The sequence below is a fragment of the Hyperolius riggenbachi genome, chromosome 12, assembly GCF_040937935.1.
Source record: "Hyperolius riggenbachi isolate aHypRig1 chromosome 12, aHypRig1.pri, whole genome shotgun sequence".
Classification (NCBI taxonomy): Eukaryota; Metazoa; Chordata; class Amphibia; order Anura; family Hyperoliidae; genus Hyperolius; species Hyperolius riggenbachi.
This window is the reverse complement of record NC_090657.1, coordinates 53,927,106-53,953,277: the sequence shown is the minus strand read 5'-3', so window position 1 is coordinate 53,953,277 and position 26,172 is coordinate 53,927,106. Positions and strand designations below refer to the sequence as shown.

General features: G+C 44.9%; 1 protein-coding gene across 2 annotated transcripts in view; it reads left to right on the top strand.

Moving 5' to 3' along the window:
- LOC137542326 (medium-chain acyl-CoA ligase ACSF2, mitochondrial-like) overlaps positions 1–23,292 on the top strand; it is a 136,130-nt gene extending 112,838 nt beyond the window's left edge. For both annotated transcript variants that reach the window (XM_068264152.1, XM_068264153.1), the window contains 3 exons: positions 8,126–8,236; positions 16,407–16,475; positions 19,082–23,292. In XM_068264152.1, coding sequence (XP_068120253.1) covers positions 8,126–8,236; positions 16,407–16,475; positions 19,082–19,132 — 231 coding nt within the window. In that variant the 3' untranslated portion in view covers positions 19,133–23,292. The remainder of the gene's footprint in view (positions 1–8,125; positions 8,237–16,406; positions 16,476–19,081) is intronic.
- The last annotated feature ends 2,880 nt before the right edge of the window (positions 23,293–26,172 follow it).

The window sequence follows — 26,172 nt, the reverse complement described above, 5'->3', positions numbered from 1 at the left end:
CGCTTAGAGGGACGTAAAAGGCAGAGAAAGCGAGGCTTCCGAGAGAAGCCGCTGCTTTTTCTGCAGGGGAAAGGGATCACTGATCGGGCACCATGGCTCGATTCATTGATCCCCTGGCTACCAAACCGCGGGCAGGAGAACGCGTGCACGCACGACCGGCCGCGGGAGTGCACATAGTTACATAGTTATTTTGGTTGAAAAAAGACATACGTCCATCGAGTTAAACCAGTACAAAGTACAACTCCAGAACGTCCCCCACATACCCCTGTTGATCCAGAGGAAGGCGAAAAAAACCCTACAAGGCATGGTCCAATTAGCCCCAAAAGGGAAAAATTCCTTCCCGACTCCAGGTGGCAATCAGATAAAAACCCTGGATCAACATCATTAGGCATAACCTAGTAATTGTAGCCATGGATGTCTTTCAAAGCAAGGAAAGCATCTAAGCCCCCTTTAAATGCAGGTATAAAGTTTGCCATAACGACTTCCTGTGGCAATGCATTCCACATCTTAATCACTCTTACTGTAAAGAACCCTTTCCTAAATAAATGGCTAAAACGTTTTTCCTCCATGCGCAGATCATGTCCTCTAGTCCTTTGAGAAGGCCTAGGGACAAAAAGCTCATCCGCCAAGCTATTATATTGCCCTCTGATGTATTTATACATGTTAATTAGATCTCCTCTAAGGCGTCTTTCTCTAGACTAAATAAACCCAGTTTATCTAATCCTTCTTGGTAAGCGAGACCTTCCATCCCACGCATCAATTTTGTAGCTCGTCTCTGCACCTGCTCTAAAACTGCAATATCTTTTTTGTAATGTGGTGCCTAGAACTGAATTCCATATTCCAGATGTGGCCTTACTAGAGAGTTAAACAGGGGCAATATCATGCTAGCATCTGGAGTTTTTATTTCCCTTTTAATGCATCCCAAAATTTTGTTTGCTTTAGCTGCAGCGGCTTGGCATTGAGTACGATTATTTAACTTGTTGTCGATGAGTACTCCTAAGTCCTTCTCCAAGTTTGATGTCCCCAACTGTATCCCATTTATTTTGTATGGTGCTAGACCATTGGTACGACCAAAATGCATGACTTTACATTTGTCAACATTGAACTTCATCTGCCATGTATGTGCCCATATAGCCATCCTATCCAGATCCTGTTGCAATATGACACTATCTTCCTGAGAGTTGATGACTCTGCACAATTTTGTATCATCTGCAAAAATAGTAACATTGCTCACTACTGCATCTACTAGGTCATTAATAAATAAATTGAAGAGCACTGGACCCAGTACAGACCCCTGTGGGACCCCACTGCTAACAGTCTCCCATTTTGAGTACGATCCATTGACCACAACTCTTTGTTTTCTGTCCATTAGCCAGTTCCCTATCCATGCACACAAACTCTTCCCCAGTCCTTGCATCCTCAACTTTTGCACCAGACTTCTGTGGGGAACAGTGTCGAAGGCCTTTGCAAAGTCCAAGTATATCACATCTACAGCATTCCCAATATCCATATTAGCATTCACTACCTCATAAAAGCTGAGCATGTTAGTCAAACAGGACCTGTCTTTAGTAAACCCATGTTGATGCTGAGAAATAAGATTATTTTCTACTATGAAGTCATGTATAGTATCTCTTAGTAACCCCTCAAATAGTTTGCATACAACTGATGTTAAGCTTACAGGTCTATAATTTCCTGGATCAGATTTTTTGCCCTTCTTAAATAATGGGAAAACGTGGGCTGTACGCCAATCCACTGGGATTCTGCCAGTTGCAAGAGAGTCACAAAAGATAAGATAAAGGGGCTTAGCTATGACTGAACTTAATTCCCTTAGGACCTGAGGATGCATGCCATCCGGGCCAGGTGCCTTGTCTATTTTTAATTTATTTAGTCTTGCCTTTACTTCTTCCTGCGTTAAGTATTTAATATTACAGTTAGAAGATTGAGACTCTTCTGCCTCTGTAATTTGCAACAGTGCTGTTTCCTTTGTGAAGACAGAAGCAAAGAAAGCATTTAATAACTCTGCCTTACCTTGGTCATCCACCATTGAGTTCCCACCCTCATCCTTTAGGAATCCTATACAGTCAACCTTTCTTTTTTTAGAGTTGATGTACTTGTAAAACTTTTTTGGGTTAGATTTGATATCCCTAGCGATTTGATTTACAGCTTGGATCCTAGCCAGCCTAATTTCTTTTTTACAATTTTTATTGCACTCCTTATAATTGCTTAGTGCAGCCTCGGTCCCCTCCTGTTTTAGGACCTTATAGGCATTCCTAGCTGCTACGTCCAGAAGGGTTAAATGGTTAATTGTGAAAATCGACTCATGATCCTGAGTAACTCGTGATCACAACTAGAGATGTCCCGAATGGTTCGCCGGCGAACGGTTCCAGACGAACTTCGGTGGTTCGCGTTCGCCTACCAATGGCGAACTTTCCCAGAAGTTCAATTCGCCCCATAATGCTCTATTGAGCAAAACTTTGACCCTCTACATCACAGTCAGCGGGCACATTGTTGCCAATCAGACTGCACTCACGCCTGGAGCCCCACCCCCCCTTATACAAGTCAAGGTCCTTGAGCCATTTGACTCACTCGTCTGCCTATACTAATTAATTAAGGGACAGCTGCTACACACTCTGCTAGGGAGATTTTAATTAGCCTCTTGTACCCTCCTCCCTCTACCCTCCAACCTCCTCCCTCCACCCTTCTACCCTTCTACCTATCCGGTAGGAGGGTCTCATCTTCCAGGGAATTCCAGAATTTCTCAAAAAAAAAAAGCTTACATACCGTGACTGGGATTTGAACCCAGGTCTCAGTGTATGGTAGGTAACTAACATATCCATTATACCTTAACCATTACACCATGCAGCCATTGCTTACAGATGACCATCCCTACTAGAGAGAGAGAGAGAGAAAGAGATATGAATCTACCTGGCTATCTGGGGTTCTCTTTGGACAACTGTTGATTTGAACACAAAAGACAAGGCCATGTCTGGCTACATATCCGTAAGCAGTGGCTGCACGGTGTAATGGTTAAGGGCTCTGCCTCTGACACAGGAGAACAGGGTTTGAATCTCGTCTCTGTTCAGTAAGCCAGCACCTATTCAGTAGGAGACCTTAGGCAAGTCTTCCTAACACTGCTATCTTGTCTTATTTTTCTCTTGACAACTGTTGAACACAAAAGACAAGGCCATGTCTGGCTACATATCTGTAAGCAGTGGCTGCATGGTGTAATGGTTAAGGGCTCTGCCTCTGACACAGGAGACCAGGGTTCGAATCTTGGCTCTGTCTGCTCAGTAAGCCAGCACCTATTCAGTAGGAGACCTTAGGCAAGTCTTCCTAACACTGCTACTGCCTATAGAGTGTGCCCTAGTGGCTGCAGCTCTGGTGCTTTGAGTCCGCCAGGAGAAAGCGTGATATAAATGTTATTTGTCTTGTCTAATTTTTCTCTTGCATTGAGCATAAATGGTACATGCTAGGCTAGTTTCAGCTACTTTCAGCTAGTAGTGTTGGTGGTATAATGGATATGTTACCTACCATACACTGAGACCTGGGTTCAAATCCCAGTCACGGTATGTAAGCTGGTTTTTGAAATTACTGGAATTCCCTGGCAGATGAGACCTTCAGATGAAGGAATAGGTAGAAGGGTAGGAGGGAGGAGGGTGGAAACATGATTTCCATCAAGATTTCAGCCAGTAAAATTTTTTCTAAATTTTAAAGTTCGCCTCCCCATTGAAGTGAATTGCGGTTCCCGAACCGAACTTTCCGCGAAGGTTCGCGAACAGTGTTCACGAACCGAAAATCTGAGGTTTGCAACATCTCTTATCACAACCTGTTTTTTGTGATCACGAGTTTGTGATTGGAACTAGTGATCGGCTCTCTATCACGAATGCACTCGTGATTGTACTTGTTACCCAAAAAAATAAAAGACCTTATAGTTTTTGAGAAAATGTATCTTAAAGTTTTTTAGAGGAAAAAAAGTATACATTTAACTGCGGTAAATAAGAGTTAATGTAGCAAACCTAACAGTAGTGTAAATTTACACATATCAAAAGAAAGAGCAATGAATTTCCTGATGGGGTTTCCAGGGGGTCAATACGCAGTCATGGGGTCTGTACACAGTGCGTACAGACCCCCTGGAAACCCCTACGGAGCCGCAACGCTTTGGCCAGGGATCGCTATACAGCCGCAACATGGCTGTATAAAGATCTCTGGCATCTTTTCCTATTTTTTAAAACCTTTTTTTATTATGTTCAGAGGGTGGGAAATAAAAAAAAAAAAAGCACATTTAACCCCTTGTCCCCCATGCAGGCTGGGATAGCCAGAATGCGGAGCCCCGGCCGACTGGGGCTTCGCACCTTGAGCTATATCAAGCCGCAGGGTCCATGGTATGGGGGGGGAGAGGGGCGGCCAAGCCTTCCCCTGCTCCCCGGAGCCCTTGTCCAATCCATGGACAAGGGGCTCTTACCCACCTCCAGTGCCCCAAGAGGAGGTGGGGGCGAGGACTCCCTGAGGGGGGGGGGGGGGTCATGGTGGCATCTGGGAGACCCCTCCCAGGAGAAATGAGTATAAGGGTACAAAGTACCCCTTACCCATTTCCACAAAGGATTAAGTGAAATAAAAACACAACTACGAATAAAGTCCTTTATTATTTTAAATTAATCAGAAATACTTACTTGTACCTTTTTAAAGCGGGTCCGAGATGAAAAACTAACTATAACAAGTAACTTGTCTATATATCTTATCTAAAGTTTAGATAGTTCACACAGCAAATCTGTCTGCGTACAGCTTCCACAGTTTATGATGATGTATTCCTGTGATACAATGAGAGCAGCCATGTTCTGTTTGTCATCATTACACAGGTAATCTGCAACTGCATCTCCACCCCTCAGCCTGTGAAAAATGTACTCCCCCCTCCCATCTGCCTCTGAAATCAATGGCTAGTAACCTCCTCCTGCCCAGACTGAGCTCCCATAAGCCCTTGCTACATGGGTCTGAGTGCCTTGGCTTTTTGGAGAAACTGTGGGCGAGGCTTGTTTAGTTTATAGGGAATTAGAGTATTAAAACAAAAAAAGTATTTGGCTTGAGGAATGCCCTATAAACTATATGTAAGGGACACAATTATGCAATGTATAAAAGTTCATCTCGGATCCACTTACAAAAAAAAAAAAAAAAAAAAAAGTTCCCACGCCAATATCCTCAGAAAAAATCCCACGCCAATATCCTGTATCTTGGGACCTTCTGTAACAACTTGATTGAAGATCTCCACTGGCCACCGCCGCAACACCGCCGACAGGTCTGCCTATACTAAGTGTAGTAGAGCTCAAAGCATTTTTCAATTTGGCTCCAAGGCTCCCCATTGGTCTGTTAATAGACCAATGGGGATCCTTGGAGCCAAATTCAAAAATGCTTTAGCTCCATGGGCGTCCCCAGAAAATTTTCCGAGGGGGGCAAAAAGGGGGGGGGGGGAGAAGTGGCATGGCGAGCCAAAAACTGGGGTGAATATGCGGGTCATGTTGTGCGGCGCGCATAGCGTGCCGCACCAATAAATGGGTGTGGCCATGGACCAGAATGTGGGTGTGGTCACGGGTGGAGACAAATTTACATGAACTTAGCAATGTTGAGGCATTAGATTAGGACAGTGGTGGAGAAACTTTTGGAGGCCGAGTGCCCAAACTGCAACCCAAAAGTCCCTTATCTATCGCAAAGTGGCAACAGCAATTTAAACTAAATGCAAATGTTTAACTCTTACATGAACATTATGGAAAATCTAAGTTAAAAATAAACTGTGAAGATAAACAATTTCATCCATTCTACTCCTGAAAAAATGTATTCATTTTTTTAGAACCTCCCAGTTTTATTTTCAGTTTTTTTAAAAAGCTAAAAAAGCATAGATGGGCGCTATCGGCGCGGGGAGGAGAATGGAGCTGGGAGCCGCGGAGGACAGAAAGCGACGCCGCTCTGCTATACTTATAGCAGAGCTGGCGGCGGCCGGCCGAGATCTTCAATCAAGTTGTTACAGAAGGTCGCAAGATACAGGATATTGGCGTGGGAACATATATATATTTTTTTTAAATGTACAAGTAAGTATTTCTTAATTTAGAATAATAAAGGACTTTATTTGTAGTTGTGTTTTTATTTCACTTAACCCTTTGTGGTAATGGGTAAGGGGTACTTTGTACCCCTATTCTCATTACTCCTGGGAGGGGGTGGGCATCTGGGGTCCCCTTCTTAAAGAGGTCTCCCAGATGCCACCATGAACCCCCCAAGGGAGTTGTCACCCCTACCTCCTCCTGGGGAACCGGAGGTGGGGAAGAGCCCCTTGTCCATGGATTGGACAAGGGCTCCGGGGAGGAGGGGAAGGCTTGGTCACCCCTCTCCCCCGGAGCCCCCCCATACCATGGACCATGCGGGCTGGTATAGCTCAGGGTGCGAAGCCCCAGTCGGCCAGAGCTCGGCATTCTGGCTATCCCAGCCTGCATGGGGGACAAGGGGTTAAATATGCTTGGTAGGGGGGACCCCACGTAATTTTTTTTTTTAATTTCCCACCCTCTGAACATTAAAATAAATGAATAAAAGTTTTAAAAAATAAGAAAAGATGCCAGGGATCTTTATACAGCCATATTGCGGCTGTATAGCGATCCCTGGCCAAAGCGTCGCGGCTCTGGAGGGGTTTCCAGGGGGGTACGCAGTGCATACGGACCCCCTGGAAACCCCATCAGGAAATTAAGTGCTCTTTTCTTTTTTTTTTATATATATGTAAATTTACACTACCATTAAAGAGGAACTGTAACGAAAAAACGGCCCCTGGGGGGTACTCACCTCGGGTGGGGGAAGCCTCAGGATCCTAATGAGGCTTCCCACGCCGTCCTGCGTCCCTCGGGGGTCTCGCTGTAGCCCTCCGTACAGCGGTGACGTAATATTTACCTTTGCAGGCTCCTGCGCAGGCGCTCTGGCTGCTTTCGCTCCGAAGGAGGCGGAAATACCCGATCGCCGTCGGGTCCGCTCTACTGCGCAGGCGCAAGTCTCCGGCGCCTGCGCAGTAGAGCGGACCCGACTGAGATCGGGTATTTCCGCCTCCTTCGGAGCGAAAGCAGCCACAGCGCCCCCGCTGGAGCCAGCAAAGGTAAATATTGAATTGAACAGTCGGCACAGTCGCCGGCTGTTCGGAGGGCTGCAGCGAGACCTCCGTGGGACAGAGGACGGCGTGGGAAGCCTCATTAGGATCCTGAGGCTTCCCCCACCCGAGGTGAGTACCCCCCAGGGGATCTTTTTGTTGTTACAGAGTCTCTTTAAGTTTGCTACATTTACTGCATTTAAATGTATACTTTTCTCCTTTGAAACTTTAAAATCTATTTTCTCAAAAACTATAAGGTCTTAAAAAAAAAAAATCCCTTGTTCCCACTGTTCTTCTTAACATAACCTGGTGTTTCTAATATGTAAGTGGGCTTTGCTATTAACCGTTAAAGTCGGTGGGGTTTTAATCACGAATAACGACTCAAAACTGCACTTGGGTCGCATATCCATTTCTGATCACGAGTCAATTCGGAAGTGGACGGAATCATGCTCGTGATCACTCGTAATCGTCATCAGAGCTATCCGAGCAACCCTGGTGTACACTGCTGATTGTCATTCTCAATTCCTTGGATATTGTCTGATATTCCCTTTCCTGTTTCCTTCACTTTCCCCATGACTTAGAATCCAAAAAGCGTCAGTGCAGCATTGTATGAAAGATGGTAGGGTCTGTGAGGAGTCCACAAACTCATTAACCTTTTATACACACCCACTTATTACAAGCAAACAGATCACAGGTGAAATGGTTACTTTTAATAGCCATTAAAACCTGTTTGTGTCAAATTGTGTGCAGGTTGTCAGGTCAAATCACCAGGGTATGTCTTTTGATCAAAATCGTTTTGGTAATTTGTGTAGTAGTTATGATTTAAAAAGTGAAAACACAGGTGTTTGACAATAAGTGGCTTCAGCCAACGACTAGCCACAGGTGAAGGAGAAGTGTTGTGTCATCATTCATATGCTATGAAAAATGATTACGAAATTCTGCTAGGGTACACAAACTTATGAGCACAACTGTATAAGACTAACATGGACCCGTCTTTATTCTGTGTCATTACAGGTCATCGGGGTGAAGGATGAGCGGATGGGGGAGGAGCTCTGCGCTTGTATCCGCACCCATGTGAACGTGGAATGTTCTGAAGAAGAGGTGAAGGAATACTGCAAGGAAAAGGTGAGCCAGGGGAGACAAATATGTAAAATGTGACTTAGTTGTCCACAAGAGGTTCATCACTATCTAGGTCAGGGCTTTTCAACCCTGTCCTCAAGTACCACGAACAGTTCATGTTTTGTGGAAATCCACAGAGAGTAGTTAATCAGCTCTGCTGAGACACTGATTACCCCACCTGTGCATGTTTGTGGTTTCCTGCAAAACATGTAATGTTGGTGGCCCTTGAGGACAGGGTTGAAAAGACCTGATCTAGGTGATGGATAGGGGTGGGCAGTGAGATGCAAATCATTTTGAGTTGATTCAGCATTATGCACATTTTGGATGCAAATTTAAGTAGCTTGAACATCAAACAATCAAATCCTGCTGAGGTATAATTCCACTGGTCCATTTTCAAGCTGCATATATTTGCATACACAATTTGCATAATCCCAGTGGCGTAGCAATAGGGGTTGCAGAGGTCTCGCCCACACCGGGGCCTTTGAGCCAGAGGGGCCCCATAGGGCCCTCCCTTAACCGCAGTATTCGCTCTAAATTGGTCTGCAAGCATGCATACAATATCCCAAAAATACTTTTTTTTTGTTTGTTTGTTTTTATTCATTTTTTTTTTTTACTTTGTTTGCTGCGATGGTCAGTAGTGCTGCCCATAGCTTTTTTTTTTTTTACTTAGACTTTTTTATATTGAATCCAATACAGATGTTTGTATTGGATTCAATACAAATAATTTGAATCTGCTGCCTGAATTGATGATGCTGTGTGCACCCGACACAAGGGGGCGCACGCAGCGTCATCAGAGGGACACGCAGGGGGACTTGATCGCCGAGGGACAGGAAGCGGATGGAGGAAGAAGCAGAGATCACTGCTGTGAATCGCCGCTAAGAAGACGGAGAGTTGCAAAGTGTCGGTGAGGGATATCGCAAGCCAGCGACGCCACAGGTGAGTAACTGTAACAGCTGGATGAGCCTGACTCGTCCTTACGGATTTTAGCTATTTTGTTTTTCAGGCTAGTCCATATAGCTAGGGAGGCTAAGCGTCAGCTGAAGTAATCCTAATCCCTTTTTTCTCAATAGCAGGTGTCAGCATTACTACGTTGTTTTTTTCAAGTCCTGTGATTAAAGTATGCCTGAAGTGAGAGGAATATGGGGCTGCCATATTTATTCCCGCACAAACAATGCAGATTGCCTGGCTGTCCTGCTGATCCTCTGCCTTTAATACTTTTAACAGTAGACCCTGAGCAAACACGCAGATCAGGTGCTCTGACTGAAATCTGACTAGATTAGCTGCATGCTTGCTTCTGGTGTGATTCAGACACTACTGCAACCAAAGAGATCAGTAGCACTGCCAGGCAACTGGTATTGTTTAAAAGGACATGCATATATGGCTGTCTCCATATCTCTCTCACTTCAGATGTCCTATAAACTTTTAGGCTGCTTTCACAGTGGGACGTTACAGGCGCACATTACAGCATCCTGTAACGCAGCCCAACTCACAGCAATAAAAAATCAATGGGCTGTTCACAGTGCCCACGTTGCGTTGGAGTATAACGCTGCCCGGTAAACAAAGGTGCAGCATGCTGTGCGTTATACTCGTATTTAGCTGCGTTCGGATGTTTTCACATGCTCAGTACTGTTTTGTGTTTTTCTTTTTCTATTTGCCGCATACACCGTTTTCGTCCGATAGTATGCATCAAAAAGTACGCATCACGGACGCATCAAGAGACACATAACGCGGCTTTATATAACGTCCAACTTCAAAGCTCACATGCGTTGCGTTAGGGGCACGTTATGCGACCTTAACGTCTCATCTAACGCAACGTCTTAGTGGGAAAGAGCCCTTAAGTCATAATGGCCCATATGCAATTAACTTTTTCTTCTGAGTTTTCTCCTAGGTGATATTTTCACAGCTTGTCAATAAAATATATTTTAAATCCCAAGCAAGCAAAAAAAATGCAAAATAATTAGGATGGTGCTTGTTCACCTACTTTGTGGTGCTTTTTCGTATGCAAAGTGCTGGAAAGTTATTTTATAGAGAAGATTAAAAATGATCTCCTAGGACAGTGTTGGCGAACCTATGGCACGTGTGCCCAAGGCGGCACGTGGAGCCGTCTCTGTGGGCACCCCTGGCGCCGAGAACTCCGCATACACGCATACAGTGATTGGTTGTTCTCGAAGAGCCGATTCTCTTCAGCGAACGAGAAGAGCCGAAGCTGTGCCCCCACCCCCTCCCCGCTCTGATCACAGGGGCGCCTGGTCAGAAGTCAGCACGTCCTGTCAGCGCGGGACTTTCAGCTGGGTAATCGTGGAGCTGCGCACCGCCGCCGGCAAGGAGACTTCTGCCAGGTGAGTAAATAATTTTTTTTTGCAGGTGAAATGTTGCCCTCATTACTGGATAGTGTAATGGTTAAGGGTTCTGCCTGTGCTCACATTGCATTATTTACTGCTAACATGTGCCCACATTGCGTTATTTACTGCTGACATGTGCCCACATTGCGTTATTTACTGCTGACATGTGCCCACATTGCGTTATTTACTGCTGACATGTGCCCACATTGCGTTATTTACTGCTGACATGTGCCCACATTGCGTTATTTACTGCTGACATGTGCCCACATTGGGTTATTTACTGCTGACCTGTGCCCACATTGCGTTATTTACTGCTGACGTGCCCACATTGCGTTATTTACTGCTGACATGTGTCCACATTGCGTTATTTACTGCTGACATGTGCCCACATTGCGTTATTTCCTGCTGCAATGCTGATCCACATTGCATTATTTACTGCTGACATATTGTCCACATTGCGTTATTTACTGCTGAAATGCTGATCCACATTGCGTTATTTACTGCTGAAATGTTGTCCACGTTGCATTATTTACTGCTGAAATGTTGTCCACATTGCGTTATTTACTGCTGAAATGCTGGTCCACATTGCGTTATTTACTGCTGACATATTGTCCACATTGCGTTATTTACTGCTGAAATGCTGATCTACATTGCGTTATTTACTGCTGAAATGTTGTCCACGTTGCATTATTTACTGCTGAAATGTTGTCCACATTGCGTTATTTACTGCTGAAATGCTGGTCCACATTGCGTTATTTACTGCTGAAATGTTGATCCACATTGTGTTATTTTCTGCTGACATGTTGCCCACATTGCATTATTTTCTAGTGAAATACTGCCCACATTGCGTTTATTTCCTGGTGTCTGGGGTAACTGTTGCTGCATTTATTATTTAATGGTCATAGTTGGCTATATTTGCTGCTTTGGGGTTACGGTATACTAATAAATAGCATCACACAGTTTCTGCAAGGAAACACTGCTTTCTTATGCTTCGCTGTTACATCATTATGTTAGCTCCGCGGCGCCCATACAATGTCACGGCCACGCCCATTTTTCGGCAACTCCCCCTCCCCCCTGGGCACTCGGTGATAAATAAGTCGATTTTGGGTCGCAGTTTGGGCACTCTGCCTCACTATCCTAGGAGAAAACTCAGGAGAAAAAGTTTATTCCATAAGGAACAATATGTTGCTGCAGAAACCTTATTTCACACAAGAAAAGTTAGATTTTTACCACCATTATGCTGTCAAAGGGTGTATTTAGGATTTTTGCCTTTTATCAATGAACAGTCTCTTCTATTGGTTCTGGGTCACCATGAGCTGTCTGGGTATTCCATAATCTCTTCTGAGGCACAGCTACAGAGAGGCAAGGACTGGATGGCTCCTCCTGCAGCCTCTAATGATGTAAATCTCCCAGCATGCATCTTAGTCAGGCATCTTGTTAGGCATAATCACATGATGAGGAACTTAGAGGTAACTTTTTGTTTTTTTCCACTATGAAAGGCGAGTTTCTCATCTGAATAAAAGCAGGATAAACTAGTGCTAATTATACACTAATTTACTAGTTTACTTTCTGTGTAGAGACCTGTCATGAAACAGTTGGCTTATGGTGCCCATGCATGGTACAATTTTTCTCATCCAATCTTGCCATTTATATGTAATATAATAAGGGAACTGCCTAAATTATCCTTTCAGTATATTCACCTAATTTACCCTTATACTACATAGAAATGGTAAGATTGGATGAAAAAAAGTGTACCATGTATGGGCACCATAAGTCTAAGTTCACATTGAAAGCTTTTAAATGTCTGGAAATGTACATTCAGCGTACAGCATGTCAGTAATGACTCCAACTCCATACACGCATACAAGGTTGAGGGTGGTTACTGGTCACTTTTTTTGACCACAGCTGCATGCCCTTCAACTATTTGTGTTTAACATAATATGTGTTTAGCAACACTATGCATTTAAGGACATCCGCTGCTATAATTACTAGTTAATTACCAGCAGAGTTGATCCAGGGATTTTATCTGAATGCCACATGGAGTTGGAAAGGGATTTTTCCCTTTAAAGTGAATGGGAACCGATAATGAAATAAAAAAGTCACTCACCTAAGGAGAGGGAGGCTCTGGGTCCCATACAGCATCCTCTCCCGGTACCCGTTGTCGCGTTGGCTCCCCCGTAGCGGTATTCGACCGTTTCGGTCAAATACCGCTGTTCCCCCGCCGAAAGGGAGGCTTCTGAAATGCTTCGGGAGCCCGAGTGCTCCCAAAGACGGGCCGCTCTACACTGCGCATGCGTGAGCGCCCTCTATGATGCACTCTCGTGTGCGCAGTATGGAGCTGCCTGTCTTCGGGAGGATTCGGCTCCTGAAGACTTCCGAAGTCCCCGCGGCGGGGGATTTGAACAGGGGAGCCAGCGCAGCACCGGGGCCACCGGGAGAGGAGAGGGAAGGCTCATTAGGACCCAAGCCTTCTTTCTCCTTAGGCGAGTATCTGACTTTTTTTTTTATTTTGACATATTACTGCCACAAACATGAATCTATATATATAATAGGCTACGTGCCTCAACCTTCGAGCAGGAAGAAGTATCGTCCTGCCCCCAGGGCTGGTCCAAGCAAGAAGAAGAAGTAGCGACCTGCCCCCAGGGGTGGTCCTACACTTGCTGATTGAGCTAGAGGGTGTAGCGTGCAGGAAGTAGGTATTGGGCACAGCGGCGGGGAGGGGGGTCGGACCCCCCTCCCTCACCTGGGTCCCCCGTCTGCGTTCCCCTCCAGCTTGTCTTTAGCTGCAGCCGCCGCTATTACTAAGAGGCAGTGGGCGGAGATGACTCACCTTTTCCGCGTTCCAGCTTGCGTTCCACTGTCGTCACTTCCTGCAATGCCATCCACTTACAATAATGCATGCTGGAACGTGGAAGAGGTGAGTCATCCTCGCCTACTGCCTCTTAGTAATAGCAGCGGCTGCAGCTGAAGTTAAGCTAGAGGGGGAGTGCAGATGGGGGACCCAGGTGAGGGAGGAGGGGGTCTGACCCCCCCCCTCCCCGCCGCTGTGCCCAATGCCCCCTTCCTGACGCTACCCTCTTATGCGGCGTATGCTACGCTAGTCAATTTCATTGGAATTCCACGTGAAAGACCAATACAAAGTGGTGTACACGTGAGAAGTGGAACGAGAATCATACATGATTGAAAACCTTTTTAAAAATCAATAACTGCAAAGTGGGGTGTGCGTAATTATTCAGCCCCCTTTGGTCTGAGTGCTGTCAGTTGCCCATAGACATTGCCTGATGAGTGCTAATGGCTAAATAGAGTGCACCTGTGTGTAATCTAATGTCAGTACAAATACAGCTGCTCTGTGATGGCCTCAGAGGTTGTCTAAGAGAATATTGGGAGCAACAACACCATGAAGTCCAAAGAACACACCAGGCAGGTCAGGGATAAAGTTATTGGGAAATTTAAAGCAGGCTTAGGCTACAAAAAGATTTCCAAAGCCTTGAACATCCCACGGAGCACTGTTCAAGCGATCATTCAGAAATGGAAGGAGTATGGCACAACTGTAAACCTACCAAGACAAGGCCATCCACCTAAACGCACAGGCCGAACAAGGAGAGCGCTGATCAGAAATGCAGTCAAGAGGCCCATGGGGACTCTGGACGAGCTGCAGAGATTTACAGCTCAGGTGGGAGACTGTGTCCATAGGACAACTATTAGTCATGCACTGTACAAAGTTGGCCTTTATGGAAGAGTGGCAAGAAGAAAGGCATTGTTAACAGAAAAGCATAAGAAGTCCCATTTGCAGATTGCCACAAGCCATGCGGGGGACACAGCAAACATGTGGAAGAAGGTGCTCTGGTCAGATGAGACCAAAATGCAACTTTTTGGCCAAAATGCAAAACGCTATGTGTGGCGGAAAACAAACGCTGCACATCACTCAGAACACTCCATCCCCACTGTCAAATATGGTGGTGGCAGCATCATGCTCGGGGGGTGCTTCTCTTCAGCAGGGACAGAGAAGCTGGTCAGAGTTGATGGGAAGATGAATGGAGCCAAATACAGGGCAATATTGGAAGAAAACCTCTTGGAGTCTGCAAAAGACTTGAGACTGGGGCGGAGGTTCACCTTCCAGCAGGACAACGACCCTAAACATAAAGCCAGGGCAACAATGGAATGGTGTAAAACAAAACATATCTATGTGTTAGAATGGCCCAGTCAAAGTCCAGATCTAAATCCAATCGAGAATCTGTGGCAAGATCTGAAAACTGCTGTTCACAAACGCTGTCCATCTAATCTTACTGAGCTGGAGCTGTTTTGCAAAGAAGAATGGGCAAGGATTTCAGTCTCTGGGGCCCGGTGCACACCAAAAACCGCTAGCAGATCCGCAAAATGCTAGCAGATTTTGAAACGCTTTTTTTATTTTTCTATGGCATTTTGCTAGCGTTTTGCGGATTGCTGCTGCGGTTTTCAGTATAGTAGATTTCATATATTGTTACAGTAAAGCTGTTACTGAACAGCTTCTGTAACAAAAACGCCTGCAAAACCGCTCTGAAGTGCCGTTTTTCAGAGCGGTTTGCGTTTTTCCTATACTTAACATTGAGGCAGAAACGCACCCGCAATCCAAAAAATGCCTCACCCCGGCATTTTTCGTTTCTGCAAAACGCCTCCTGCTCTGGTGTGAACCACCCCATTGAGACACATTGACCAAGCGGATCCGCAGCCGCAAGCGGCTGCAGAAACGCTGAAAAAGCCGCTTGGTGTGCACCAGCCCTAGATGTGCAAAGCTGATAGGGACATACCCTAAAAGACTGGCAGCTGTAATTGCAGCAAAAGGTGGTTCTACAATGTATTGACTCGGGGGGCTGAATAATTACGCACACCACACTTTGCAGTAATTTTTTTTTTAATGTTTGGAATCATGTAAATCATAAAATTGATTCATGTTTGTGGCAGTAAGATGACAAAATGTAGAAAACTTCAAGGGGGCCGAATACTTTTGCAAACCACTGTATTTTTTTGCCCTTTAAACCTGTGTGTGTCTTATATTCCAGAGCTTCTTATACGTCGAAACATATGGTAATTAGCATAATTTGTTAAAATGGGTTTCAAGAATTTCATTAAACGACTACATCTAATGTGTCTGACCTACAAATCTGTCCACAAAACTTGTCCAACCTACATTTCCGATCTTACTCAGAGGTACACACCTAGCCGCTCACTCCGCTCTTCCAATGAACTTCGCCTAACCGTCCCCCGCATCACCCAGTCCCATGCACGCCTCCAGGACTTCTCAGGAGCTGCTCCAACACTATGGAACTCCCTACCTCCACCCATTAGGGCAGCCCCCTCCTTCAACATCTTCAAGAAAGCCCTCAAAACTCACCTTTTCCCTCTGGCCTACTACCCCTCACAAGTGCTCTAAACCTACAGCTGAACTCTGGTCCCCTACCGTTCGTGTCCTTACCTCTCCCTCTAGATTGTAAGCCTTTGGGCAGGGTCCTCCTCCTTTTGTGTCCTACCTGATCATGCACCTCCATTACTGTGCACCCATGCTATGCATCTGAGTGAACCTAACTTGCCTAATCTACATGCTCAATCCAATGACTGACTAAGCATTACCTGGTACTCATACTGTGCTGTGTGATCTGGTTTTCTATTATTTCTGTATTGTCATATTGCTGTATGTCACCCCTAAATATTGTCTGTAACCTAAACTAATGTCCAGCGCTGCGTAATATGTTGGCGCTTTATAAATACAATAAATAAATAATAATAATGAGGAAGAATTGCTGTGGATTGAGTTTTCTCAATTAATCTTATATTTTAATCTTTTCATTTCCTGTCAGATCGCTCATTTTAAGATTCCCCGCTACATCGTCTTTGTGAATGACTATCCTCTCACCGTCACTGGAAAGGTAAAATGCTGAATGTTGTACAATATCATTGCCGTACTGCAACTTGCTCAGCCATATTCACAATGTGGAGTGCAGGTTTGGGCTCTACAAGATGGACATAGATCTGGAGACGGGTCAGAGTTGGGCAACAGGTTGAAGAGATTGCAGCTCTAACTAGTAATAAATCCGTAGATTAATCTGGTTCATGTACTTATTTATTCTGGGCAAAAAAGATGACTAAGTATTTCAGACTTGACACATGACCTTTCTAAGACAATACATAAGACTGGGGCAGAAGTTGTCTGTGTTGGAGAAAAAAAAAGGATTGGTAGATCAGATATTCTATGGAACAGCCACATTGAGCTTGGGGTATCACACACACACACACACACACCTACACACCTACACACACACACACACACACACACACACACACACACACACACACACACACACCTACACACCTACACACCTACACACCTACACACCTACACACACACACACACACCTACACACACACACACACACACACACACACACCTACACACTAACACACACACACACACACACACCTACACACCTCCACCCCCCGGAACTTTACTTGTTGGTCAGCTGACAGGTTCCATGTAACTCAGATACTGATTAGTTTAGTCACATGAATGCCATCTCACAGGGTATCAACTTTAAATTTCTAGTTAAACTTAACAAGAGTGCTACTGGAAGTTGTAACCTGTGAACAGAAGTTAATTGCAAAGAACATGTATTAGTTGTACACTGGCTTTTGAGTGGCACAAACCTTTTTACAAAGATCATGTGAAAAAGATAAACTATTGAGTTTAAAGTGATACTAAAGCAATGGTAGAAAAAGCATATATGTAGAGGTAAGGCTCTGGATCTTGTAGAGCCTTCCTGATTTCCTCTCTCGGTGTCCTCATTCCAGAGTTGTCACCACCGGTGCAGGTATTCAACTCACTGATTGACTATGCCTACAGGGATCAGAAGTAGTTGTGTCCCTTTGTGCTTTGGAAGAAGGGCAGTTCCGTACTGCGCATGCACAGTACAGAGCCACGCATCTTTGGAAGCACTCGGGGACACAAGTGCTTTTAATGCCTTCCGAGGACTCCTGAAGGTGGTAAATTTGAAGAGGGGACAACGCTGGAAAGAAGAAACAGAGAGGCAGTGCGGCTCCAGCTTCAAATTTTTGGGTGGGCACAAAGGGGGCACAATGGCTGACTGGTGGGGCCCATTTGGGTGATCAAAATCGATGTTTGTATGGTGAACTTTAGATATTTCTCACCTAACTCCGTGCCCCAGTGTAGTGCCGCCCGGGCAGAGAGGACCGGGAAGGCTCTATATAAGCCAGAGCCTTTCCTCTCCATATCTGCCGTTTTCACCCCAGATAGCTTCAGTATTTATTAGAAAATGATAATTGCAATAGTTAGCATTTAGAAAGACCAAATACTTCTACAATAGACCCACTATGATATTTCTTAATGGATCTCAATATGTGCATAGTGTCCTCATGCTGAAACAGGAAAGGACCCTCTTAAAACTACTGGCACAAAATGTAGAAGCACAGAGTTCTCTAGAATGTTGTTTCTTGGAATAAGGGTCTAACCCTCACCAAGAGGAACTGCCCCAAAGCAATAATTCTTCACCACCAGACTTTACAGTTGTCATTACTGAAAGGAGGCAGGCAGCATCTGCCAAACCCAGATTACTTCTTTAGGGGGCTAGATAGAAAAGCATGATTCATTGCTTCATCATTCAAGAGCATATTTGACTACTCAAGAGTTCAATTTTAGTGGCTTTATATCATACTCATGTACAATAAGCTTTAGCACTTGGCAGTCTAGATCCAGTTTATAAGACCCACCACTTCTGGGTCTCTGCTAGATGTTTTTTCTTTACAATAGCAAAATTAATGGTTAAATGGGTCAAGTCTTTGTGCAGAGCAATTTAGATAAAACTAAAGTTTACCTTTAAGGAGCAGATGAGCTTTACCGAGGAATCCATGATTGTCCCATGTAATGAACAGATACCTTCCCAGCCAATAGAAGACACGAAGTTTTGGGTGTGGGCCCTTATTATCGAATGTTCAAACTTCAGACTGGCTGGCAATCTTTCGCTGGGATTGGTTGCGCGCTAAGTATGCTACTATTGGCTGCGCGGCTCTGACATTAACTTATATCCACCTTAGTACATGACGCTTTCGCTTATACAGTTTGGGCATCGGCACCGGTTATTGCAAGGGGGCGTTTTTTACTTTGTGCACGGCGTGTCTGATTGACCACAGCGTCCCTGTTTGCAGTGAGTACGCGCTTTGCTTTTAGCAAGGTATTTACATATGTTTTGCATGTTAGAGTTTGGCTCCCATCAGGTCTGCCCCAGGTGTATTTAAGGGTGTATGGTATCACTTGTTTTGTATGGCTTATGCAGTATGAAGAAGGGCTTGTCCTGAAACAGCAGTCTGTCCTGCTGCCATTATGCATTTTGAATAAAGAGCTTTAATACATTTTGAGCGGTGCTGGACCTATCCGTCGTGTCAAACTTCAGGCTGAGCAACAAGTTGAAAAATGTATTTTCTTGCTTCAGATAAAGCCCTTTTGTTTTGTTTTTTATTTTAGATACAAAAGATCAAATTGCGAGAAATAATGGAGAAGCAACTGAAGTTATGAGAAGCTCTGTACATCCTTCATAGTCCTTCCATATCCAAACTTAAGAGGAACCTCATTCTCCTGGCCTAGACACTCTGACATCACACTCCTCTGCATTCAGATGTTTTCGTCTCACTTCTCATTGTTTCTGTGTTTGTGGCTTTCTCTGCCTCGAATACATGCCAAGGACTGGATCTACTGTATATAGGTAGACATTGAGTGTATGATACAGCATTATATGACTGGAGGTTTCATTTAAGAAAACCTGCTTGTCAAAGCTATCTTGTGTATCTAAAGGAAAAATGTAAGGTAGGTTCAACTGGGCAAGTTTTTATGATCTAAAAGACTACTGACTATAGAGCAGCTTCTTCACTTCTGATCGGGTGAAGGAAATGCCCAGTACTGAAGAAGTTGCTTGGTTGGAGTGACAAAAAGCTTTTTAGAACATAGAAAGATGTCCAGTGTAAGATACCCTATTTTTTCCTTGAAGATACCATGAGCTGGATGAATATTATCCTTCAGAGAAAAACATTAGATAGTTCCACAGATATGGGCAAGAGTTCTTCATTTATCAGGTTACGAAAGTCAGGGAAAGTTGGGTGGGGGGTAGTATTAGACCAGTTTATGGGAAGTTGAGGTAGGTTAAGGTTCGCAGTTCGTGTTCGGGCATGCTATCTGGTTCAGTTACCACTCGGCATGCGTCTGATTGATGTCAATGCTGAGTATTGGTAATTTAGCACACGTTGTGGTAGTAGTAACCGATTGGCTACATAAGTTTGTAGTAAAGTAGCTACAAATAGCAGGCATCTGAGGGGAGGTTAGGTTTAGTCATTAGAAGGGGGGTTAGTGTCTGGTATTAGTTGGGGGGATTTATTTAGGCATTAGGTGGGAGGGTTCGAGTGAGGATGGGTGCCAGGTTTGTCTATAGTAAAATCTTGATATTATAAATTACTAATATTTTTACTATCGGCAACTCCTATGCACACAATCCATGTGGTGACACTATACGTACGCCTGCAGTTAGGGTTAGAGTCAGCAGTCGATCAGGATATTGATTAAAGGTGTTTAAGAGATTTTAGGGTACAGGTTCAGGTTAGACTTTTGGGGTGGAGAAGGGTTATGGTTAGGGGCATGATTTAAGTTAGGACTGCAAGGGGCTAGTAATCTGGTAGAAGTTAAAGTGTATCTGCAGTTAGAGAAATTGGCGCAATAAAAGAGAAGGCTGGGGAGGCCATCCAGCACATTCCCAGTGAGCTAATCCAAAGGAGTTTTGCAAAGTGGTACATTGGCCCACAGCCAGCATTTTGCAAAGTGCAAAAATGCTCTTGGGCACAATTGCTTTCTGCAAATGAGGTCTGTATAATTTGTTCTGGGGTGGGGAGCCAAAGTGCATAGAACCTTGGAAACAACCTAGTTAGGCATGGGTTGGGGACAGGAGTGTTTAGTGCTAGGCTGAGGGCAGGGGGAGAGGTTAGGACAGGTGTAGAGGAATTCAGGATATTGGTTTTGTAGAAGGTAACCTGACATTGTGCAGCCAGTCGTCCGAACTGAGTCCATATGTGTGCTTGCATACATAGCAAAAGGGTACTCAAAAAATTGGGTGAGGGAGAAGGTGAAAGTTGGCTCTTCCTGCTCCAGGTAATCTCGAGGTATACGACAAATATATTCCCCTACCGATCACCTCATTTGTTCCTTTTTCCAGCTGGTGCCCATATTACACAGTGAGCGTCGCTATAGCCGTATTTAACATTACAGCTATGGCGGGTGCCCAAGTTGTCGGTGCGGTGCCATAATAAGCTGCCTGGTGTATGCATTACAGAGGGTGGAGAGGGGCTACTTACGGTAGCACAAACTGAACAAAGCAGATCCTAATAGTGTATAGTGTCAAATTAACATATAGTACTATTGCTTTTATCTTGTATTTTCTACAGAAGGTGCTAGAAAATTCTATATGACATCTCTTCCTGTGTTGGGGTGACAACAGGAGCTAATAACTGTAACTCATTTTGCTTTATCACCGACCAGTAAAAGTACAGACACCAGGTCTCCAGCATTGGCATGAGCACCCAATAGTCACCCCTTAGGATCATGGGAGGTTTAGTCACTGCGTCTAACGGGTAGTTGGTACAGGAAATGGCTTCAATGCCTCCTGATGGCCTTACTGCTACTATAGCGCAGTAGTGCTAGAACCATTATTTTATTACGGTATGCAGAATTGTAAGCTTGATTTGTTTGTTTTTTTGTAGAAGTGTTAAGGTAAAGCTGATGATAGGTGGGTCCAGGATGTGTATCTGTACCAAAGAGTTTCTAGGACCCCGGAGTTTCTCTTTAATCAACAGAATTTATGTATATTACTGATCTATGTCATTTTAATTTTTAAGGAAAATAGTTACATTTTCTATCCCAACTATGGACACAATCAGGTAGCCACCTCTAAGCCCCCCTCTCCCCCCCCCCTCCTTTTTTCAATGTCAATAAAGAGAAAAATGTCACAAAGCATCTTAACCTCCTTAGCGGTAACCCCAAGTCAAGGCCTGGGCCAGAAATATGCAACTCAAAGCGGTAATCCCGAGCCTCACTTGTGGTAGCCATCAGGGGGTATGTGCAGAGCCTGTTCACAGCGGGCGTTGGTAACTCACTTCCCCCAGGGTCCAGACGCTGGCAGACATTCTTCTGGTCTTTGGAGGCTCTCAATCCCTCTGGTGAGATCACCATCTGTCGTCCTGACGACAGTCGGTGATCTCACTTTAGGGGTAGAGCACCACCCGTTCGATGGAGGGAGAATTGTAGCTCTGTATCCAGGGGAGGTGAGTAATGTGCAGGGCTGCTGCTGATATCTAGCGGAATTTTTTTTCCTTCTTTTAGACCTTTAAAATCTGGAAGTAATCATACCACTTGGGAGGTTTAGGACCCATGATTCTAGGCAAAGCTACCTAAGGTAAGCACAGAGGTGTGTTCATCCTGGATCTATACACCTCTGGGCATTGTCCGTCCTTCTCCTCGATCCTTTCTCCCCCTGTAATCTCATCTTGAAAAGTATGACTTTGAGCTAAAGTCCAATTTTCAGACAGGAAGAGGCGGGCTTTTAGTGATGTTTCCTCTTATTACCCTCCCATTCCCTCCTCTTCCCCGCCCCTTTCACTTCCCTTTAGAGAACATCGCCACCAGCCTGCCTCTTTCTGTCTGAAAATGTGTCTTTTTCAGAAAGTAATATTTTCCAAGGAATGATTATGAGAAAGGTATACTTTTAATGTCAATGTCATTTTTCGGTAGTTTCTCTCTTTATTTTTTATTACAAAAAAATGTATTCAATGTAATCATGTATCACATTTGGTATGAAACTTTTGTATTCGAATTGCCGTCAGCCATAGAAATGAGCAATGTATTTTATAAGAATTCTGGACTGGATCAGGTGACTGTGAAGTACAGCTTATGGGCTTGATTCACAAAGCGGTGCTAACCTATTTAGCACGTCTAAAGTCTTTAGGCACGCTAACCAGGGTGCTAAGTAGGTTCGCACCGGTTTTCCCAATCAGTTCGCGCGCTAAGTACCGCGCGCAAAGTTTTGCGCGTGCAAAGTCTTATGCGCGTGCTAAGTCCCATAGGCTTTAATGGGTACTTCACGCGGAGCGCCCTGCGCTCTGTGCAGTGCGCGCGTAAAGTTTTACACACGAAAAGCTCGTTTAGACGTGCTGAGGGGGTTTTCACAGGCGTGCGAACAGTTAGCACCGCTTTGTGAATCAAGCCCTATTAGCTTATGATAATGATGATGTCTGCTTCCTGTAGGCTAAAGGCCGGTTTACACACTGAATACACTGTGTCAGCGTGTCTGTTGCTGATACCGCGCTTTTTCAATAGAATGCCAACGCGTCCGCTTTGCTCTACCAATGTATGCGCTGTACCTGGTGCGCGCTGCAAGGGATGCGTTGCTGTTACACTGAATGGCACAATGTGTGTGTGGTAATGGACGCATTGATGCAGTGCATTGGTGTAAACAAGCCCTATCTTTTTTTCAACCAAACTAATTATGTAACTATTATACTGTTAAAAGCCAAGTTGCAGTCTATACTGTAGTTGGCTAATCTGAGATCAAACCAATTATCCCGATTAGCTAAAGGCCCATACACACGTCGGATTTTTGTGAACGACGGGTCGTTTGAACGTCCCGTCGTTCAGTCGTTCGCCCGCTAAATCGGGCGTGTGTACAGACTGTCGTTCGCGTGATAAGACTGAGTTTGATAAGACTCAGTCTTATCACACGAACAACAGTCTGTACACATGTCCGATTTAGCGGGCGAACGACGGGACGTTCAAACGACCCGTCGTTCACGAACATCCGACGTGTGTATGGGCCTTTAGACATACAGGAGTGACAAAGCATTCCTTCTGTCTGTACGCAAAATAAAGGACACGCTCCTGCCAGTGGTGCATAAGTATAAGGCTCGGGTTCACACTGCAAGTAAAATCGTTCCGTTTATCAAAACTGACCAGAAGGGTTCCCAATGTATACAAAGCAATAGGATCTGCTCAATTAAGTCCATTCGTAACAGACCCGTTTGGTCCATTTCGACGCTGGGAATGCAAGATTGTGTGGTACGCATTTTTGCGAACCCAGCGGATGATCAACGCTAGCCTATGAGGAGAGGCGGTGTTTGTTCTCATACTCGTAGGTTTCGCAAAATACCTGCCACCATCCATTCCGTTCCTCCACTGCTACTGCCGGGTCCCTGCGCCGAAGAAACTCCGGGTATACCGATCCCAGAGTAAACAGCAGAAGCATCAAGCTCCTATTGATTTGCAATAGACCAATGGGAATCATCCCTCCATAGGGAGGCTTCTCAATAGTTCACCATGCAATGGACCAATGAAAACCCTCCCTGATTGCTAGTGCTCTTGAATCGGTATACCAGCGTTTCTAGTGCAGAGGACGCAAATGGCCCAGATCAACAGCGGCACATACTGAGCAAGTGCTACAGAATAGAACCCAATAAAAAACCGATCCCCAATGTAACAAACTAATCCTTTTAAACATAAAACGAATCAGTTTTTCATCGGGGACTAGGGGAACCAAGCCTTACAGGCATTTTATATGGTTAGAAAACTGCATGCCCTGACTTATACAGATGCGATGGAGTGTGGAATACATGTTCCATGTTCGCTGTCAGGTTAGTTTGCATTGGAAGACATCCACTACAGTTCGCCTCAAATCTGGCCTGGTCATATGACTGCTGAGGCCGCTGCCCCCTTTTGCATCAGTAGGAGGAATGCATTGTCACAGGCAAGTGATATGGAGCTCTGATAGATCTTACTGTAGAAGGAAGGGAATGGGCGTGTATGTTACCTCATGGTGGTCTGGAGCATGCGAAACAGCACTGATCACGTGACAACTGTACGCCTGCAAACTGACATGCTTTGAGGAAATGTTTTTGTAACCAACAGATCGCAAAAAAAAAGTTTTATTGAATGTGATTTTGTTCTTTTACTTACTTTTGTGTAATGAAGTACAATACTAAACTGGCAAGCTTTGTGAGTTTTTTTTGTTTTTGTCTTTTTTTTTTTTTTTTTCATTTGTTGATCAGGAAAATGTTAAATATAACAAATGTTTATTATCATGAGCGGTAAAGACATGACTTCCTTTTGCAGTAAACTACTGAAGATTAGACACTGAATAATATTAAAATAAGGTTTAAAGTAAACCTGTAGTTTGCAAAAAAGCAAAAGTTAGTACTTACCTTGGTAGAGGGAGAAGGCTTTATATGTCCTCCTCCCGACCACCAGGGCGGGGACCCTCTGGAAGTTTGCAGCTGCACTCCCGTCCATGAACGAGCATAGCTGCATTGCACAATACACCTCACACCTGCAGAGGAGCCAGACTGCGTAGAGACTCAAGACAGGGTACCGTGTAGTTGCGCTTATTCACGGACCCTTCAACAAGCTGGACCGGTGGAGGCAGTGGCAGTTCTTCCATGAAGCAACGTCAGTCACGTGCTTCAGGGCGGCAACAATTACAAGGTGGCAAGAGGTGGTTCTCCTCACCCAATGTCCCCCTCATCGTTCTCCCCCCCCCCCCCCCCCCCCCCCCCATAGATGTGCTGCGCCGCTCAGGACCGGAGCTACCATAGGAAAAAATGGGCAAGGGCCAGAGCCTGTAGGGGCCCCCGAGGTGTCCCTCCCCCATCTTAACTGTAGCTCTCCAGGGACTCTGCAGAGTCTGTTAAGTTGGGAGGTGATTGGGGGAGGGTCAGCAGCCAGCTCTTGGGCCCAGGAGGAAAATTTGGCTGCAACAAAGGGCCTCTGACGCTTTTTGGCCGGCGTGTGTCTGTTGGAGGCCCCCCAGGCTAATTTTGCCCTAGGGCCCAATTGTTACTTGAACCGGCCCTGGCGCCGCTTTACTCAGCCACTCTCAGTGTTCCAGCAATGGGATCTCCATCCCCCTCTCTAGCATCCTGTATGCATGGCTACAACGGTGTCTTATGTGACCTGTTATGCAGGGCTGTGGAGTCAGTACAAAAATCCACTGACTCAGATTCCTCAGGTTAGGATTCCACCGACTCCTCTAATTTGCATATTACAATCTTGTTGATTGAAAGTATGTAACAATAAAATACATCTTACAATTTTTTTTCATCCAATCTTACCATTTCTGTTTAGTATTTATGGTGGCCATACATGGTACAATTTTTTCATCCAATCTTACCATTTCTATGTAATATAAGGGAACTGCCTAAATTATCCTTTCAGTATATTCACTTAATTTACCCTTCTACTACATGGAAATGGTAAGATTGAATGAAAAGATTGTACCATGTATGGCCACCATGAGTCATAAACTTACCGTAGGCCTCGTTCACATCATACGCGCATTTAGAAGCGCGTATGACATGGTAACATGCAAGAATGGCAGAAGTGTATAGACAGCCCTTCTGCTGTTTACATCAAATGCGCTGTGCAGCAGTACGATGCGCTTGCGTACTGCTGCATGCATTCTGCCCGCAAGCGCAGCGCTGACCTATTCACTGTCAATGGATGGGATCAGCAGTGCAGCAGTAGCAGCGCAGATG